The 19,584-nt window shown below is 40.7% G+C and overlaps 1 protein-coding gene across 2 annotated transcripts in view; it reads left to right on the top strand.

Annotated features, from left to right (window-relative positions):
- Positions 1-10,340, top strand: part of SLC30A4 (solute carrier family 30 member 4) — a 45,866-nt gene extending 35,526 nt beyond the window's left edge. For both annotated transcript variants that reach the window (XM_073995748.1, XM_045395394.2), the window contains exons 5-8: positions 727-928; positions 2,114-2,219; positions 3,003-3,137; positions 4,756-10,340. In XM_073995748.1, coding sequence (XP_073851849.1) covers positions 727-928; positions 2,114-2,219; positions 3,003-3,137; positions 4,756-4,910 — 598 coding nt within the window. In that variant the 3' untranslated portion in view covers positions 4,911-10,340. The remainder of the gene's footprint in view (positions 1-726; positions 929-2,113; positions 2,220-3,002; positions 3,138-4,755) is intronic.
- The last annotated feature ends 9,244 nt before the right edge of the window (positions 10,341-19,584 follow it).

Below are 19,584 nucleotides of genomic sequence, written 5' to 3'. Positions count from 1 at the left end.
TTATAAAACAAAAGCAGCCACACTTAGCATGTAAACAAATGAACATGGCTGTGTTCCAATAAAACTTTATGTACAAAAAAAAAAAAATCGGTGAGCCAAATTTGATCTACCAGCCACAGTTTACCAATCCCTGCCCTAGTGGCTTCTATTTATACTTAGAATGAAATCAAATTTTTACTGCAGTCTTGTTAATAAGACTCTGTGTACCTCTACAACTCATCTCCTAGCACTTTTGCTCACTTTGTTCTGGCCACAGTGGCTGTCTTTTTTTTTTTTCAAGTCCACGGAGCACATTTTCATGTTAGGGCCTTTGCTCTGCTATTCTTCTGCCTAGAACACTCTTCTACCACTTGCTCCCTGACCTCCTTCAGGTATCTGCTCAGAGATAATCTGAGAGGCCTTCCCTTACCACTCTGCCTATCATCCTCCATTCCCTTACAATGCTTTATGTTTCTCCAAAGCATTTCACATTGCCTGGCTGTACATTATGTATTTATTTGTTGGCTTCTCTGCCTTCTCTACTAGAACATAAGTTCCATGGGGATAGGGATATGTCTGTGTTATCACTGTTTTGACCCCAGCACCTCGAACAGTACCTGATAAATAATAGTTGCTCCAAATTTATTAAATAAATGAGTTCCATGTTACCTCATTAGTGTCTGACTAGTAACAAATGTTTTTGTCAATATTAGGAAAAATAATAATGTTTTCTTTTATTTTTAACAGAATGGGGTTTCTGTTGAACCAGTCTGGTCACCATCACTCCCATTCCCACTCCCTGCCTTCAAATTCCCCTACCACAGGTTCTGGGTGTGAACGCAACCATGGGCAGGATAGCCTGGCAGTGAGAGCTGCATTTGTACATGCTTTGGGAGATTTGGTACAGAGTGTTGGTGTGCTAATAGCTGCATACATCATACGATTCAAGGTAATATGATTGGTAATTTTTCTATTTTAAAATGTATTTAATTTCAACATGAAAACTAAGGCTGATTGTCTTATCAGTATACTGGACATCAATGCCAGTTCTATTCATTTTACATTGATATAAGTTTACTTGACAGTCATTATAGTTCTTTTGTTAGCAGTAAACAAGATGATATCACATCACAGGGTAACTTATCTATATTTGGCTTTTGTAGTGCCTTCACTGGATAATTCAATTTTCTTATTTATTTATTTATTTGTTTTTGAGACAAAGTCTCAGTCTCTCGCCCAGGCTGGAGTACAGTGGCACTATCTTGGCTCACTGCAGCCTCTGCCTCCCAGGCTCAAGTGATTCTTGTGCCCCGGCCTCCCAAGTAGCTGGGATTACAGGTACACACCACCATGCCCAGCTAATTTTTATATTTTTAGTAGACACAAAGTTTCGCCATGTTGGCCAGGCTGGTCTTGAATTCCTGGCCTCAAGTGATCCACCAACGTCAGCCTCCCATAGTGCTGAGATCACTAGCGTGAGCCACCATGCTTGCCCATATAACTCAATTTTAAAACTCGTGATTGAATTGCTAGTAGTAAAATGTGCACTGGACTAAAAATCCAGAGACCTGGGTGGGTTCTAGTCTTGGCTCTGCCATTAATGCTTTCACCTTGAGAGCAAATGCCTCAACTCTAAACTTGAGTTCCCTCTTCTTTATTGTAAGGGGCTTAGACTAGTAGCTGCTAAAACTTTTTCCAGAGCTGGGTGCAGTGGCTGTGCCTGTAATCCCAGCTGAGGCTGGAGGATCACTTGAGCCCAGGAGTTCAAGACCAGCCTGGGCAACATAGCAAGACTTTGTCTTTAAAAATACACACACACACACACACACACACACACACACACACACAGACGCAAAATTCTTTCCCGCTCTGATATTCTAGAAGATTTAGAGACGGCACAAGGAGCAATAGAACAAGTGATTACATTTCTGGAAATAGGTCCCATGAGGCAAGTAATGTAAATAGTCTAGGATAGAGTGAAGATGCTTTTCAATTACAATATCCAAGTTTTAAAGATATTCTATAATTCTGCTAAAGAAAATCAAGGAAGAAGGGACATATTCCTTGCTTTGCTTCGTAGTCTGTTTTATGTCTGTCTATATTTAATCATAAATTTTGATCTATTACCCTTTAGCCAGAATACAAGATTGCTGATCCCATCTGTACATACGTATTTTCATTACTTGTGGCTTTTACAACATTTCGAATCATATGGGATACAGTAGTTATAATACTAGAAGGTAAGATCTCACTAATATCCTCATTATGAGTTTATTACATCCCTAAAGCAGATTGGGAGTCAGGGGACATTCTGAATAGGAATTACATCTTTTACTTTCTACTAATACCTATTAGGCTATATAACAGTACCTTACATGTATATAACATTTAAGAATCAATGCACTCTCCCATCTTTTACCCGTTTGACACTTATAATAGCTAAGCAGAGTAGGTAAGGCAGATAATGTGGTAAATTATCCCTATTTACAAATAAGAAAATTGAGATTCAGAGGGATAACATACTTTGGTTAAGGTCATGTTGCTAATAAACTATAGCACTAGGACAAAAATGCAATTCTAGATTATGTATTAATTCCTTAATTCCCACTTAACTTGTGACTTTGTTGTATTTACTGCTTCCTTCCCTTACTGATACTATGTGTAAGCATGAAAATAAAAGTTCTTAACAATAGGTTTATCATCATTATATGTTCTTTTCTTTCCTTCTTTTTTCCTTTTTGTCTTAGCTTAACTGTTAATGAAGTATTCTGGTTTGATTGGCATTCCTTTTTAGTGAGAATGAGTATGTCTTTAAAGTATGCATTACCCTCTTGTATATATCTTACATTTTCAATAAAAATATATGTGTACATGGTTTATCTTAAAGTATTAATGTTTTAAAGTATTTGTTTAAACTGAATTTAGCAAAGCCATTTGTTTTCTTTGAGAAATGTCTTATCAGTAATGTAAAAGTTCCTTTTTTCTAAAATAAATTTTACTTTTAAATTATATATTCCTAATAGGTGTGCCAAGCCATTTGAATGTAGACTATGTCAAAGAAGCCTTGATGAAAATAGAAGATGTATATTCAGTCGAAGATTTAAATATCTGGTCTCTCACTTCAGGAAAATCTACTGCCATAGTTCACATACAGCTAAGTATGTTGCTGGTAGTAAATGGGCCTGGGGTTGGTGGACTTCTGCCTTTGAAACTAAACATCCCTGCTTATAATTATGTAGGAAGACTTTTCTGCTGAAAAGATTTGTTTTAAGACAAAAGCCTTGTCTTTAAAAAACAAAGGCTTTTGTTAAGAGCCTTAAACAAAAGGCTCTTTAAAGGGTAAGTTGCAGGTCAGTATTGATACCAGAACAATAATTTTCTCTCTTAGAGATATTACAAATTGATTTTAACCTTCAGATTAAAGGCATTAAGAATATTTCCCAGCCGACTCAGTGGCTCACGCCTGTAATCCTAGCACTTTGGGAGACTGAGGCGGGTGGATCACCTGAGGTCAGGAGTTCAAGACCAGCCTGGACAACATGGTGAAACCCCCGTCTCCACTAAAAATACAAAAATCAGCTAGACGTGGTGGTGCATGCCTGTAATCCCAGCTACTTGGGAGGTTGAGGCAGGAGAATTGCTTAAACTCATGCAGTGGAGGTTGCAGTGAGCCGAGATCACGCCACTGCACTCCAGTCTGGGTGACAGAGCAAGACTCCATCTCAAAAAAAAAAAAAAGGATATTTCCTGGCCTGGCACGTTGGGTCATCCCTATAATCCCAACACTTTGGGAGGCCAAGGTGGGTGGATCACCAGAGGTCAGGAGTTCAAGACCAGCCTGGCCAACGTGATGAAACCCCATCTCTACTAAAAATACAAAAATTAGCTGGGCGTGGTGACATGTGCCTGTAATCCCAGCTACTTGGGAGGCTGAGGCAGGAGAATTGATTGCACCCAGGACACAGAGGCTGCAGTGAGCCAAGATGGCGCCATTGTACTCCAGCCTGGGCAACAGAAGTGAAATTCCATCTCAAAAAAAAAAAAGAAAAGAAAGAAAGAATGTTTCCCATGCTCTTTTCTACATAGGAAAAGCTAGATTCTCTTTTTTTTTTTTTTTTTTCCCCGAGACAGAGTTTCACTATTGTTGCCCAGGCTAGAGTGCAATGGCACAATCTCTGCTCACTGCAACCTCCGCCTCCCAAGTTCAAGTGGTTCTCCTGCCTCAGCCTCTCAAGTAGTTGAGATTACAGGGATACACCACCATGCCTGGCTAATTTTGTACTTTTAGTAGAGACAGGGTTTCTCCATGTTGGTCAGGCTGGTCTTGAACTCCCGGCCTCAGGTGATCGGCCCGCCTCAGCCTCCCAAAGTGCTAGGATTACAGGAATGAGCCACCGCACCCAGCGGAAAAGCTAGATTCTTAACGTTTTTATTTCTTCGAGTCATTTAACAGATTCATGCTATTGATGCTTTTTAAATCAAAATAATACATGCATGAGGTTTTACTTTTAATGTGCATAAGATCTTTTAATGACAGGATTGTAATTGATGTCTGGTATTCTTTCTCTACGTGAGAGTAGACTGGAGAAGTTAGAATAATGAGAAGCCATTAAGGATGTGTAAATTGACATACTTATCTAACAGAATAGCTTAGAGAGGGTAGAAATCAGACTAATTAAAATATATTCCCAGTATGTTTCAGTTGTTTTTTTCCCTGTATCTTATTCAAGATGTAACTGTACAATGGATAGTAATGATACTTTCTTGACATTGCAGTTCCTGGAAGTTCATCTAAATGGGAGGAAGTACAGTCCAAAGCAAACCATTTATTATTGAACACATTTGGCATGTATAGATGTACTATTCAGCTTCAGAGTTACAGGCAAGAAGTGGACAGAACTTGTGCAAATTGTCAGAGTTCTAGTCCCTAATTTTATACATTTTGGGGACTCCTGCCTTATTTATCCTGCAGTCACAGACTTGAGAGCAATAAATGCAAACCTAAATGAGAAAATGGAATCCCTGACAGCTGTGTCCATATCAAGCATCAGTCTCTCAAACAGTCACCCCAGCCTGACAGTGCTAGTCTCTGTTTAATGGTAAAAGGAGACTTTGCCATAATTTTCAGATGAAGATGTTTCCCAAACACTGTTTACAGAATGAGACGTGACTCTACAGATACCTCATAGAAGACAATCCAAGATCATACTTCATTAATTTGACAGAGTACATATCTTAAAGGAAGCATCAAGAATTCAATATTTGCATTTAAAAATACTTTTTAAGTCCATTTTATATTAAGCCAGTGCTGGAAAACTGAATTTTTTTATTATGTACAATAATCTCGACACCCAGCTTCTGGAATTGCTGCTTTCTTTTTACAGAAATCACTACCCAACATATTTCAGAAAGTACTAGTAGTTATCCCAAAAGTGGAATAAGCATGTATTCTAAGTGTTTCAGAAATGTTTTATTTCACAAATAAGTTTTAATGTTATTGTTACGGTTATACTTTATAAACAACCTTTTCCAGATGCTACAGGGTTTTGAACCTCAAAGTTAACATTTTTGATTATTTGTAATCTTAGAACCAAATCTTTACTTATTGTGGTCGCTGTTATTAAATGATTTAGGAAATACTTTCAATATTATTCTGAATGGCTGAAGTTAGTCTTAAACTTAAATTACTATATAATGATTTAAAACAAAATAAAGGAACGAGGATGGCTGTTGGAGTTTCAGGTTTATGTCTTCCCGACATCACTTTTATCATTCATGGAATTGTCTTAAAAAGGCAAGAGACTGCAAAATGTAAACAGTAATCTTCTGTCCCTTTAAGAACTGCCAACAATTTGTACAAAAAGTGTGGTACGTTGGTTCCTGCCTCCACACCAGGTCATCTGTGTGTGCCTTTCAGGGTAAACGCTAGAGGGTTCAGTTTATAATTCCCACCTTTCACATATAGTTTCACAACATTACTCCAGAGAGAATTTTATGTTTTATGATGTGGGTTATGTTTTATTATATATTTAATGTTTTATGATATGGGTTAGGATTCTCCGTGGACTCCAGAAACCCTAAAATACAATTTTGAGGTCTTCCAATAATACTATAGCAGAAATGTCCAAGGGGTTGGGGGAAGACATTACTTTGAGAAAACAGAAATGTAAAGGATTTTTGACCTTATGTATGTGTGTGTTTTTGTTTTTGTTTTTGAGACAGAGTCTCACCCTGTCACCCAGGCTGGAGTGCAGTGGTGTGACCTCTGCTCACTGCAACCTCTGCCTCCTGGGTTCAAGTGGTTCTTCTGCCTCAGCCTCCCAACTAGCTGGGACTACAGGTACACCACACCCAGCTCATTTTTTTGTATTTTTAGTAGAGACGGGGTTTCGCCATGTTGGCCTGTCTGGTCTCAAACTCCTGACCTCAGGTCCTCAGGTGATCTGCCTGCCTCGGCCTTCCAGAGTGCTGGGATTACAGCATGAGCCACCATGCCTGGCCTGTATGTGTGTGTTTTAAAGCACTAGATAGGGATGGACATTAAATCTGTGTTGCAGGGAAACTAAACATAGAGGTTTCCAAACTGAAGGCAACCTGATTGTAAATGCCTCTGTTAAAGAAGGAGCTTAACTGTTCATCTTTCATTTTGCAACCATTGGTTTGAAGATTATCTTTTATGTACATTTGGAGTCCCTTTTCAACAGTGACAGTTTCTTACACCAAAAATGGATATGGTTCTTGGGCTCCTCTAAGAATCAGAGTAGGGTAACAATGTACCAGGCAAATTGTGAGTTGAAATTCTAGATAAGAATGCAGATGACTTACAATATAAATGAAGAATAGGAAACATTTTATCTTCTTACCAAGTACCTTACTATAAGCAAACCTAAGATAAGAAAACCCAGATTTACCTATAAGATTGTTGGGAGTTAATGGTGTCAATAAAAGGATTGATGGTCCCTCTAATGAAACCCAGTAGATGTTTGTTGAACTGAACTGAAAATTTATGTGGCCAGACACAATGGCTCATGCCTGTAATCTCAGCATTTGGGGAGGCAAAGGTGGGAGTATCACTTGAGGCCAAGAGTTCACAACCAGCATGGTCTTTTGTGGAGACCCTGTCTCTATAAAAATATAAAAATTAGCCAGGCGTCATGCACACCTATAGTATCAACTACTTGTAAAGCTGTGGCAGAAGTGCTTGAGCCCGGAAGGTTGAGGCTGCAGTGAGCCATGTCCACATCATTGCATTCCAGCCTGAGTAACAAAATGAGACCCTATCTCAAAAAAAAAAAGGAAAAGAAAATGTACATGATGGGATTCCTATTGTAAAGTCATTTAAAATAATGACTTGAATTTCTCAGAAATTTCAGGAGCATATAAACTATTTAAATCAAAATATTCTTACATATAGAAACCAAGTAATAAATGAGAGATATTTCAGTGGACATCTGGACATATTTATGAACTTTTGAGTATCTAGCAAGTAGAAAGGAAAAAAATATTCATCATACTCTAATCTTTTTTTATATCTATTGAGCTTCTTATAAACTTTTCTTTATCTTATAAAGGCATATCTTGCTTTTTATATCGACCTGTTCCTTAAAAATGTATTTGATAAAACAGGCTAAAATTCATTTGAGTATTGAAAATAATTTTTTTTTAAATTTTTTAAGATGCTATCTCACTGTCATCCAGGCTGGAGTGCAGTGGCACAATTCGGCTCACTGCAGCCTCCGCCTCCTGAGCTCAAGCGATCCTCCCATCTCAGCCTCCCAAGTAGCTGGGACCACAGGCATGCAGCACCACACCCAGCTAATTTTTTGTATTTTTGGTAGACACAGTGTTTCACCTTGTTGCCCAGGCTGGTCTTGAACTCCTGAGCTCAAATGATCTGCCTGCCTTGGCCTGCCAAAGTGCTGGGATTGTAGGCATGAACCACTGTGCCCAGCCAAAAATAATCCTTTTGTAAAATACAGAAACACTGCAAACCTTTGTAAGTCTTTTTTTTTTTTTTTTTAATGAGATGGGGTCTCCTTATGTTGCCCAGGCTGGTCTTGAACTCCTGGGCTCAAAGAAATCTTCCCATCTTGGGCTCCCAAAGTGCTGGGATTACAGGGTGTGAGCCACTGCACCCGGCCAAAAGTTTAAGATTTAAACTTTTGTAAATCTTAACTATTGTGTTCTGCTTAAAGTGAGGTACACATAAAGTTTCCTGTGCTTTGTTTTTGTAGCAAGAACTACCTAGTTTGTATCTGTACCTTACTGAGTCTATGAGATTTGAGAATTTGATTTCACTTTTTGTAACTTAACAAAACCCACAGAAAAGGATGTTAAAAGCAGATAGGACCAAGGACTGAATGACTTCTGACAAAAAGCGTTTGGTCTACCCTTCACTTGTTGAGCTACAACCATTCATTACACTTCTCAGCTGAGCTCTCAACGAGCTCTATGCCCTGTGAAAAGCAGTGACTAAGTTGGATGAACACATAGCATTGTTAATTTTGCACTGGGAAAACAGATTACGACAGGGCCACAGACCACAATATAAAAACTTGGCAGTTCTTTGGTGTGACATACTTTAATTAATATTTGCAAATAATCAGAGTTACTTGTGTACATAAACCTGTGTTTTACAACTATGGCCAGATGCAGCCTTTTGATCTGTTTCAGGAAAAGATCTATTATTCCACTAACAAATATGCTGCCTTAGAAACGTAATGGGAGTGTAATTGAAGAAAGCATATCTCAGAAGGTTTTGATATGCAGAACTGGAAGCTATTGTAATTCCTACATACGTTTCCATTAGCTATGCCTTATGTAATGTGAGTGCAGATTTTTACAACTTAAGAGTTCCCATCAGTGTTTTTTGCAACATCACCGGTTTTCTTATTTTACTGTTTTCTTTTCAACTTTGGGTGCTTTATTTCCATTCTCTAAAACCAAGTTTCTTGCTCTTACGAGACTTAGTGTTCCTCTTGAACCCAGGTGTCCCACCTGACAGTGTCTGTCTTTGGTAGACTTTCCAGAATAGACATAATCAAGATCAGACACATGAGCTTCTCTCTCATTTTAATGTGAGGAAAATCATCTTTCAGAGACAAGGCACCACTTAGAAATGTATTTCCAGGTAGGAAAGAACCTTTTTAAAATGGCTGGTTGTTTCTGATCCAGATTTCTCTGCATGCTGGACTTCGTAGAGTAAGTGTGGTAGACAAAGAGACTACACTGCGCAACCACCAGTGAATATCATTGCTGAGAAGACTCTGCGTCATGTTTCTCAAAACAGCCATTCTCACAGCTTTTGTAGAATTAATCATTTGATTCTGAAACAAGCAGTTAGCTAAATCTGTTTTTCTTTTATGCATATATGGTATTGGTTCAACATAATATGGTGTTCTTACAGAATATGAGCCCCTTTGAAATAAGGTTTTAGTCAGTTTTGCTGTCGGCTCTGATTTGTATATAGCAAATTTAAAGTTACAGAGTGTTTCCTAGATATAAGATTAGTTCATTTGGTTCAGTTTGTCTTTGAACCAAGCCAAGCTCATGAGCCAGTTGGTTATTAGTCATAAATGAACACACATCACTATATGCTATGTTGAGGGGAGGCAAGTCTGATCTCCAAATAATTGATAAAGCTCAATATCTCTGTAGCCAAAATACAGTTTGCAAAACCTAACTCCAGATGTGTCGTGTGAATCTTGACAGCCAGGGCTTGAGATTTGTTTTACTGATTGCCAATCAGGTATATTATTTGTGATGTTCGTGGGAGCATGCAAATTAGAAGACAGTGTTGTGGGAGTTCCTCAGTATTGAATTACATGTGTGCACTCGGGCCCACCCGTCATTGAATTCTCGCTTATAAAGGGTTTAACCTGCTCTTCCAATCACTGAAGACCAATTTGATTTCTGATAAGACTGGAAAACATTTATGAAGACTTTCCCAGTTAAATCTATGACAGTGTCCATTTAAATAGTGTAATTTAGTATATTCTCAAATAACTGCAACACAAAATTGAAATATGCCAGTATGTCGTCTTTCTACCTGGAAGATACTGTATATTTGGAAAGTTTATGCTTCTCTCAATAAATACATGTTATTAAATAAGCCATATCACAGTTTAAGAAATTGTATATACTTTATCATATGCCCTTTCAGAAACCAGGTATTTTGCATATAATTGATTTTAGAAAGATTTTGAAGCTGGGGTTTGTCCATGTTAATTAAGATCAAAGTATATATATATATATATATATATGTACTGTATTTGCAACTTACAAATTGTAATTTCCTATACATTTATTAAAGTGTTGTTTTGCCATGTGGTTTATTAAATAAAAATGTACAGTCCCTTAAATATCTGTTCTTTTTATTAAGTAATATTACTAGGCCTAAAAACATTGTTCTTAAAAACAGAAGAAAATCTATTATAACCTATCTAGTTTTATTATGTCATTTTAGGATGCCCTGTTATATGTTTAAGAAATAAAACTGAAAAAAATCTTCTAGATAGTATGGAAAGATTTATTAAAAGAACCTTTCTCTTTTTGTGTCAGTCACATGCAGTGACCTTACAGTCCCATCAACAGTGGCTGAAAGGAAGAAGCCACTACAAAATAGACTGGTGAGGACCAGGAAGTCTGAGAGTAAGAGCCTGCTGACTCTCCAATCATGTGGACCAGTCCGCACTATACCTCCCAAGCCAAATCTGGCCTGCAAGCCTGTTTTATTTGCCCCAACAACTAAGAATGATTTTTACATCTATTAGAAATAAATCACTGCGTGCAGTGGCTCACACCTGTAATCCTAACATTTCAGGAGGCCAAGGCAGGTGGATTGCTTGAATCCAGGAGTTCAAGACCAGCCTTGGCAACATGGTGAAACCTCATGTCTACAAAAAATACAAAAATTAACTGGGCATGGTGGCATGTGCCTGTGATCCCAGCTATTCAGGAAGCTGAGAGATAGGAGGATTGCTTGAGCTCAGGAGGTCTAGGCTACACTGAGCTGTGATGGTGCCACTGCTCTCTAGCCTGAGTGACAGTGAGACCCTGTCCCCCACCAAAAAAAAAAAAAAACAGATTAATATTTCATAGCATGGCCGGGCGCGGTGGCTCACGCCTGTAATCCCAGCACTTTGGGAGGCCGAGGCGGGCGGATCACAAGGTCAGGAGATCGAGACCACGGTGAAACCCCGTCTCTACTAAAAATACAAAAAATTAGCCGGGCGCGGTGGCGGGCGCCTGTAGTCCCAGCTACTCAGGAGGCTGAGGCAGGAGAATGGCGTAAACCCAGGAGGCGGAGCTTGCAGTGAGCCGAGATCGCGCCACTGCACTCCAGCCTGGGCGACAGAGCGAGACTCCGTCTCAAAAAAAAAAAAAAAAAAAAAAAAAAAATTTCATAGCATGTGAAAATTATATGGATTTTAAGTGAATTTCTGTGTCCATAAAGCGTTGCTGGAACACAGCACACTAATTTAGTTATGTATTGTCTATGACTGCTTCCATGCTACTGTGGAGAGTTGCATAGTGACATAAAATATTTACTATCTGACCCTTTATAGGAAACGTTTACCAACCCCTGGTGTAGACTGTTTTAAGACTATAACAAGCTGGGTGCGGTGGCTCATACCTGTAATCCCAGCACTTTGGGAGGCCGGAGTGGGCACTTGAGGTCAGGAGTTTGAGACCAGCCTGGCCAACATGGTGAAACCCCATCTCTACTAAAAATACAAAAATTAGCTTGGCATGGTGGCAGGTGCCTGTAGTCCCAGCTACTTAGAAGGCTGAAGTGGAAGAATTACTTGAACCCAGAAGGTGGAGGTTGCAGCAAGCCAAGCAACAGAGTGAGACTCCATCTCACAAAAAAAAAAAAAAAAAAAAACTATAACAGCATATATGGATGCAGTGAAGTCTCCTAGAACCTGCTTGCAAGTTTTTGTGACTCGTAAATCTGAAGCCACCTGAGTCACCAAAGGTTCTTTCATACCTTTACCTTTTTTCTCTTTTTAATCTTCCTTTGGGTTTGGGGCAGAGTATAAGAAAAAAGTAGCAAGATATCAAATATTATTCATGTGCAATATGCTGTAACATCACTAGCAGAGCACTTTCTTACTAGAACACCGTGATCAGCAGGATCATTTAAGTATTCTTTTTTTTTTTTTTTTGAGACGGAGTCTTGCTCAGTCGCCCAGGCTGGAGTGTAGTGGCGCGATCCCGGCTCACTGCAAGCTCCGCCTCCCGGGTTCACGCCATTCTCCTGCCTCAGCCTCCCAAGTAACTGGGACTACAGGCGCCCGCCGCCCTGCCTGGCTAATTTTTTGCGTTTTTAGTAGAGACGGGGTTTCACCGTGTTAACCAGGATGGTCTCGATCTCCTGACCTCATGATCCACCTGCCTCGGCCTCCCAAAGTGCTGGGATTACAGGTGTGAGCCACCGCGCCCGGCCTAAGAATACTTTTCAACATAAAAGCTTATTCAGTTGATTTTTAGAGTTTTCACTTGTTATCACAAAAAGTTAAGAAAAGGTAATTTGTGCCAACTGAGAGCTCACAAATGATGTTCTTTAAGGTTTTTAAATTTCCTAGCAAAGGACAACAATATTTAACACATATTGTAATAAAATATAGTTGTAAACATACTAGTAAAGACTGAGCCTGTAATCCCAGCACTTTGGGAGGCTGAGGCAGATGGATCACTTTGAGCTCAGGGGTTGAATCCAGCCTGGGCAACAATGGTGAAACCCCATCTCTACAAAAAATAAAAAAATTAGCCAGACATTGTGGCACGTCTGTGGTCCCAGGTACTCGGGAGGCTGAAGCTGGAGAATTGCTTGAGTCTGGAAGGCAGATGTTGCAGGGAGCCAAGACTATGCCACTGCACTCCAGCCTGCTGGGCGACAGAGTGAGACCTTGTTTAAAAAAAAAAAAAAAAAAAAAATATATATATATATATATATATGTATTATATATACTAGTAAAGGCTGAGATGTTAACGTATTATTTGATTGTCTACCTAGCCATATTTCTATTTTGATGTGTCATTTTTTTGGTCCATGTCAGATGTTAAATACTAATTTGTGGTCTTACAAGCTCTTGTTTATGCTAAACTTTAGTGTATTCGTAGGATAGTATTATTGGGTTATATTTCGACTTCAACTATGATCCCATAATAATTGCTATAAGCGGCCGGGCGCGGTGGCTCAAGCCTGTAATCCCAGCACTTTGGGAGGCCGAGGCGGGCGGATCACAAGGTCAGGAGATCGAGACCACAGTGAAACCCCATCTCTACTAAAAATACAAAAAAAATAGCCGGGCGCGGTGGCGGGCGCCTGTAGTCCCAGCTACTCAGGAGGCTGAGGCAGGAGAATGGCGGGAACCCGGGAGGCGGAGCTTGCAGTGAGCCGAGATCGCGCCACTGCACTCCAGCCTGGGCAACAGCGTGAGACTCCGTCTCAAAAAATAATAATAATAATAATTGCTATAAGCTATGATGAAATAGACTAGGCACAAATAGAAAGTATGAAACCTATGACAAAATATAATCTGTACATGAGTCATGTGTTTAAGACAGGAGGTTTAAAAATCCAGTCTTATCACCAAAGATAACATTTTCAAGCAGCATTCTGGTTTAACAGGCTCTCATGTAACTTTTACAGAGCACTACAAATTAAAGTTGGCCATGGGTCTTACCCTACAAACATGAAGGGGATACTGTGTGAATTATCAAATTGCTTCCATGTCTCCTGGACTTAAAATTTTTTTTTTTTTTCTGGTTTGATTTTCAAATTCCTATTGTCTGTGTTTCACTTGCCAGTTTCTGCACATTGGTTTGTGGTTAGTTGGTGTTTGTTTGTTTAACACTGTCACTTCAACAAAATGCTAATGCTATGGGAAAAATATGTATGGATTGTTTTTTCTCCAAAATACACCGAGCTATTTCTTGGTAAGAGAGTAGGATTTTTTATAGTAGGAAAATTTTGGAGACCTCATGAAAGCAAGGCTAGCCCTGAAGCAAGACAGACCATCTCTGCTCCCTTGACTCTCCTAGCATTTGAAGATCTGACCCCACTTCCTTTCCAGAGAAAACCTGCTAACAGCTTCAATGGTTACACCAGTAGTTACCTTTGAACAGTGATCACAGTGAATGTTTGACTTCAGTCGGGGCATGAAGGACTGAGGTGAAAGTAAGAAGTGTTTCCTGGACTTCCATTCATTAATCTATCATACTCACCTGTGAAGGCTATGGGGCAATTCCTAGTTCCAACACGTTCTTTCTCAGTTTACAGCTTGACTGGAATTTCAGTGTTAGCACAAGTCTGTTCCATCATCTTTTTGCTTATTTATATAAGAATATTTTCCAAAGTCCAGGATATTTTTTAAACCTTAAAACAGAGTGTTATATAATTTAGTGTATTAGTCATTGACGTGTATTTGGTTTTAGAAGTGTTTCTCAGCTGGGCGTGGTGGCTCACCCCTGTAATCCCAGCACTTTAGGAGGCTCAGGAGGGAGGATCGCTTGAACTCAGAAGTTCAAGACCAGCCTGGGCAGCATGGTAAAACCCATCTCTACAAAAAATTAGCCAGACACGATGGTGCGCACCTGTAGTCGCAGCTACTTGGGAGGATCCCTTGAGCCCAGCAAGTCGAGGTTGCAGTGAGCTGAAATTGTGCTGCTGCACTCCAGCCTTGGTGACAGAGTGAGATCCTGTCTCAAAAAAAGATATCTCATCTTTAAGATATCATGATATTGAAATGTTGACATCTCAAAAAGTTGGTTCAGGCTAGATGCGGTGGCTCACGCCTGTAATCTCAGCACTTTGAGAGGCTGAGGCAAGCAGATCACCTAAGGTCAGGAGTTTGAGACCAGCCTGGCCAACATGGCATGGCAAAACCCTGTCTCTATTAAAAATACATAAAAATAAGCTGGGCATGGTGGCATGCACCTGTAATCCCAGCTACTCAGGAGGCTGAGGCAGGAGATTCACTTGAACTGGGAGCGGGGTCAGGGCACGGAGGTTGCAATAAGCCGAGATCGCACCACTACATTCCAGCCTGGGCGACAGTGAGACTCCGTCTCAAAAAAAAAAAAAAAAAAAAAAAGGTTGGGTCAAGAGGTTGGAAATGGTTTTTTTCTTTTTCCTTCTTTTTTTAATTTTCTTTAGGCAAAGTCTCACTCTGTCGCCCAGGCTGCAGTGGTGTGATCTTGGCTCACTACAGCCTCATCCTCCTGGGTTCAACAGATTCTTGTGCCTCAGCCTCCTAAGCAGCTAGGATTATAGGCATGCACCATCACGCCCAAGTAATTGTTATATTTTTAGTAGAAATAGGGTTTCACTATGCTGGCCAAGCTGGTCTTGAACTTCTGGGCTCCAGCAATCCACTCGTCTTGGCCTCCTAAAGTGCTTAGGATTATAAGCATAAGCCACCGCACCCAGCGGGAATTTTTTTTCTGAAGTGGACTGAGATTATTCCAAATGTCATCCATTTTATATTCAACCAAGAATTACCTAGGAAGATCATCAGCCTGCCACTGAACATGCTGTGAAATAGAACACACAATAGCTGTGGGTTTTTTTAAAGTTAAACAAGAAACAAAACACTGTTATGTTTTTGGAGGGCTTCTTGGGCCATAGCCCCACTCCTGTAGGTGGAAGATCACACTTGTCTCCCGTTAGGAATGGCTTCAGAAATTGTGACCAGGAAGATAAAGTCCATCCTCTTGGTAATGACATGCAAAGTCCTGGTCTGGTCACTGCTTATCTCGACACCCTGCAGTTCCAGCCTTTCCCACCACCACTAGCCTAGTTCCCATGTGTCAGCCGTACCAAACTATAGGCAGCTTTTGGTTAACCAAGGAAATAAATAACTGCTAACACTTATTGAGCCCTGACTGCATTCCAGACACTGCTGCGCACTTTGTTTGTGTTGTTTGTTTTTTTGAGACAGAGTCTCCCACTGTCGCCCAGGCTGGAGTGCAGTGGTGCCATCTCAGCTCACTGCAAGCTCCGCCTCCCGGGTTCACACCATTCTCCTGCCTCAGCCTCCCGAGTAGCTGGGACTACAGGCGCCCACCACCACGCACGGCTAATGTTTTGTATTTTTTAGTAGAGATGGGGTCTTACCGTGTTAGCCAGGATGGTCTTGATTTCCTAAGCTCGTGATTCACACGCCTTGGCCTCCCAAAGTGCTAGGAAATGCTGCATAGACAATATGAACCCACTGGAAACAAAACAAAAACATAAGCCTCTGGTAATTCACAGAAACACCCAGGAAGGCACTGAAGTTTCTACAAGTCACAGAATTGGAGGTTAAAACTGATCTTATCTTGTTTGAGGAATGGGTAAGATCCAGCTGATATCTGGGTTAGTTACTAGGTAGCTCCAAACCAAATACTTAGATGTTTTCCTTGTGAGATCACACAGAGTCAGGGACTCAGCAGGCTGCCTGGGTTTCCATCGTGGCTCTCCCTGGCAGTGAGATTTGGGGAAAGTTGCTGAACTTCTCTGTGCTTCAGTTTCTTCATCAGAAAACGGGGATAATAACTGTCTCTAATGTGACTTTTACGAGGATTAACTGAGCTATATCACAAATATACTGAGAACACACAAAACTCAAATGTTAGCTATTATTACTACAAGTTGATTTTTCTTTTGTTTGTTGTTATTTGTTGTTGTTTTTGAGATGGAGTCTCACTCTGTCATCTAGGCTGAAGTGCAGTGGTGCGATTTTGGCTCACTGCAGCCTCCGCCTCTGGGTTCAAGCAATTCTTCTGCTTCAGCCTCCCGAGTAGCAGGACTACAGGCACACACCACCATGCCCGGCTAATTTTTCCATTTTTAGTAGAGATGGGGTTTTGCCATGTTGGCCAAGCTGGTCTCAAACTCCTGGCCTCAAGTGATCCACCCACCTCGGCCTCCCAAAGTGCTGGGATTACAGGTGTGAGTCACTGTGCTTAGCCACAAGTTAATTTTCACAAATGCAGTGCCTGCTGTTATTTTTACTGGACTAAGTGAGCATTGCTCATCTTGCAGCTCATCTTTGCTCCCTTCTTTACGTAGAAGATCTTATTCCTCAACTTCTGTACCTCACTGAAACCAACGGCTCCTTAACAACTTCCCTCCAGAATCATCTCCAAGAAGGTTTCTTGCTCCTGCATGTGAAGGAGGCCTCCATGATTTGGTGCCTCCGTCACTTGGTCACCATGGAGAGCCATGGTGTCGATCACCCACAGCCACTGGGGCAGGACCTAGGTCTTTGAATCTCCAGTGTGGGAGACAGTGAACACTCATAGGCTACATGAATGTCCCCACAGTTGGGGATTCATTAAATATCTATCTCTGCACAGAAAAATTTTAAGGAGCCCTAAGAACCCCCACTGTCAAGGCTCTAACCTGTCTCCTGTAATGTAACTGAAACCCTAACATAAAACTGCCCTTCTATAAAAATATTCCAGATTTGCCATCTCCCAATTACAAAGACTTGGGTTTTTATACTTAGAGTATGTGTAGTTATATACTGTATCTATGCAAGTCTTTACGGTTTGTGTTATCTCTTTAAGTTTACAACAGAAATTAGCTACATTTCTGAAACACTCCAGACAATAATATAATTACAACTAAAAGTGGTAATGGCCAGCAGTTATTGTCCCTTACAGAACATGATCATCTCCCTGTCAGCCCAGTGGTAGCACTGAGCTGGTTCACAACAATTCTAGCCTTGCTAATAACAGCTTGTTTTTTTAATAACAGACTATTTTTTAAATGAATTAATAAGGTGACTCTTTGCAGCTTGAAACTGTGGGAGAGCTCACTTACTACCTTTTTTATTTTATTTTTTTAAAGAGACAGGGTCTCACCATCACCTAGGCTGGAGTGAAACGGTGGGATCATGGTTCACTGCAGCCTTGACCTCCCAGGCTCAAGCAATCCTCCCACCTCAGCCCCCCAAGTAGCTGGGACCGTAGGCATGTGCCACCATGCACAGCTAATTTTTTTGATTTATTTATTTATTTATTTTGGTAGAAATGAGGTCTCCCTATGTTGCCCAGGCTGGTCTTGAACTTCTGAGCTCAAGTGATCTTCCTGCATTAACTTTCCAAAGTGCTGGGGTGACAGGTGTGAGCCAACATGAAAGTGGCTGACGATACTTTCAAAGTATTAATGGATTTAAAAATCAATAATCTTTATCTTCACTGTTAAAATATTTAACCAAGTATATACATATACCCTGGATTAAGAGACAGCCAGGCACAGTGGTTCACCCCTGTCATCCCAGCACTTTGGGAGTCCAAGGTAGGAGGATCACGTGAGCCCAGCAGTTTGAGACTAGCCTGAACAATATCGTGAGACCCTATATCTAAATATAAAATAAAATGAAATAAGAGAAGAACTGGTTCTGGTCCCAGCTTTGCTAAACGTGTCTCGCCGGACACGTTACTCTGTTTTGCTAGGGCTCAGTCTAGCTGTCTGTATAATGATAATAATAATAAATGTCGATTGAGTGTTCCACACTGTACTTGCCAAGCACTGTTCTAAAAGCTTTTTTGGTGTTAACTCAGCGAATCCTACCAAACAGTCCTATGAATTACTATCACCCCTGTTGTATGCATGAGGAAACTGAGGCAGAGAAAAGTTAGGTAACTTCCCAAGATTGGCTAATTAGTAGCAGAGCTGGAATTCCAATACAAATTGATCTGGCTCCAGCATTCCCAGTCTTAACCTTCATGGTGAGATTCTCCAGCTGGGACCAACACTGTCCATGATCTAGTGCAGAATTGCATGACATTCTCATAAGCCTCCTGAGGAGGCTGGGTGGCTGCCCCAGGCCACAGACAGAACCTGCCTGCAGGGGAAGCTGTGTGGATGCGGCGGATGTGAGTGAGGAGGGCCCGGTGGGAAGGAGCCTGCTCTATCAATAATGGCCCAACTGTATATACACTTACTTTCACTCTGTCCCCATCTCTCCTAGAACTACCAGAGGATTTCTGAATTTTTCTGCAAATAAAGACCCTGAGGGGGCTATGCTCTTACTGTCTCTTCTCTTGTCCACTTTGTTAGTGAACCAGCATGGTAGGATGTTAAGGAGAGGGTTTGGATCCAGGCTGAAGTGGGTTTTGTTTCAGTTGTATGAACTTAATAGCTGTGTGATCTTGGGAAGGGTCGAAACCTCTCTAAGCCTTTTTTCTTCAGTTGTACAACAGAATAACACCCTGAACTTCATTCACAAGGTTGCTTTAGGGATTAACTAAAAGTGCATACAACATCTAGCATAGCTAGGCGCGGTGGCTCACGTCTGTAATCCCAGCACTTTGGGAGACCACCAGCCTGACTAACATAAGTGAAAACTCGTTTTTACTAAAAATACAAAAAAGTAGCTGGGAATGGTGGTGGATGCCTGTAATCCCAGCTACTCAGAAGGCCGAGGCAGGAGAATTGCTTGAACCTGGGAGGCGGAGGCTGCAGTGAGCTGAAATCATGCCATTGTACTCCAGCCTGGACAACAAGAGGGAAACTCACTCTCAAAAAAAAAAAAAAAAAAAAAAAACCCGCATCTAGCATAGTTCTTGATACATTATCTCTCCCCACCTCCCCATCCCCCAACC

Source organism: Macaca fascicularis, chromosome 7, assembly GCF_037993035.2.
Source record: "Macaca fascicularis isolate 582-1 chromosome 7, T2T-MFA8v1.1".
Classification (NCBI taxonomy): Eukaryota; Metazoa; Chordata; class Mammalia; order Primates; family Cercopithecidae; genus Macaca; species Macaca fascicularis.
The sequence above is the reverse complement of the archived record's forward strand: the minus strand, read 5'-3'. Positions and strand labels throughout refer to the sequence as shown.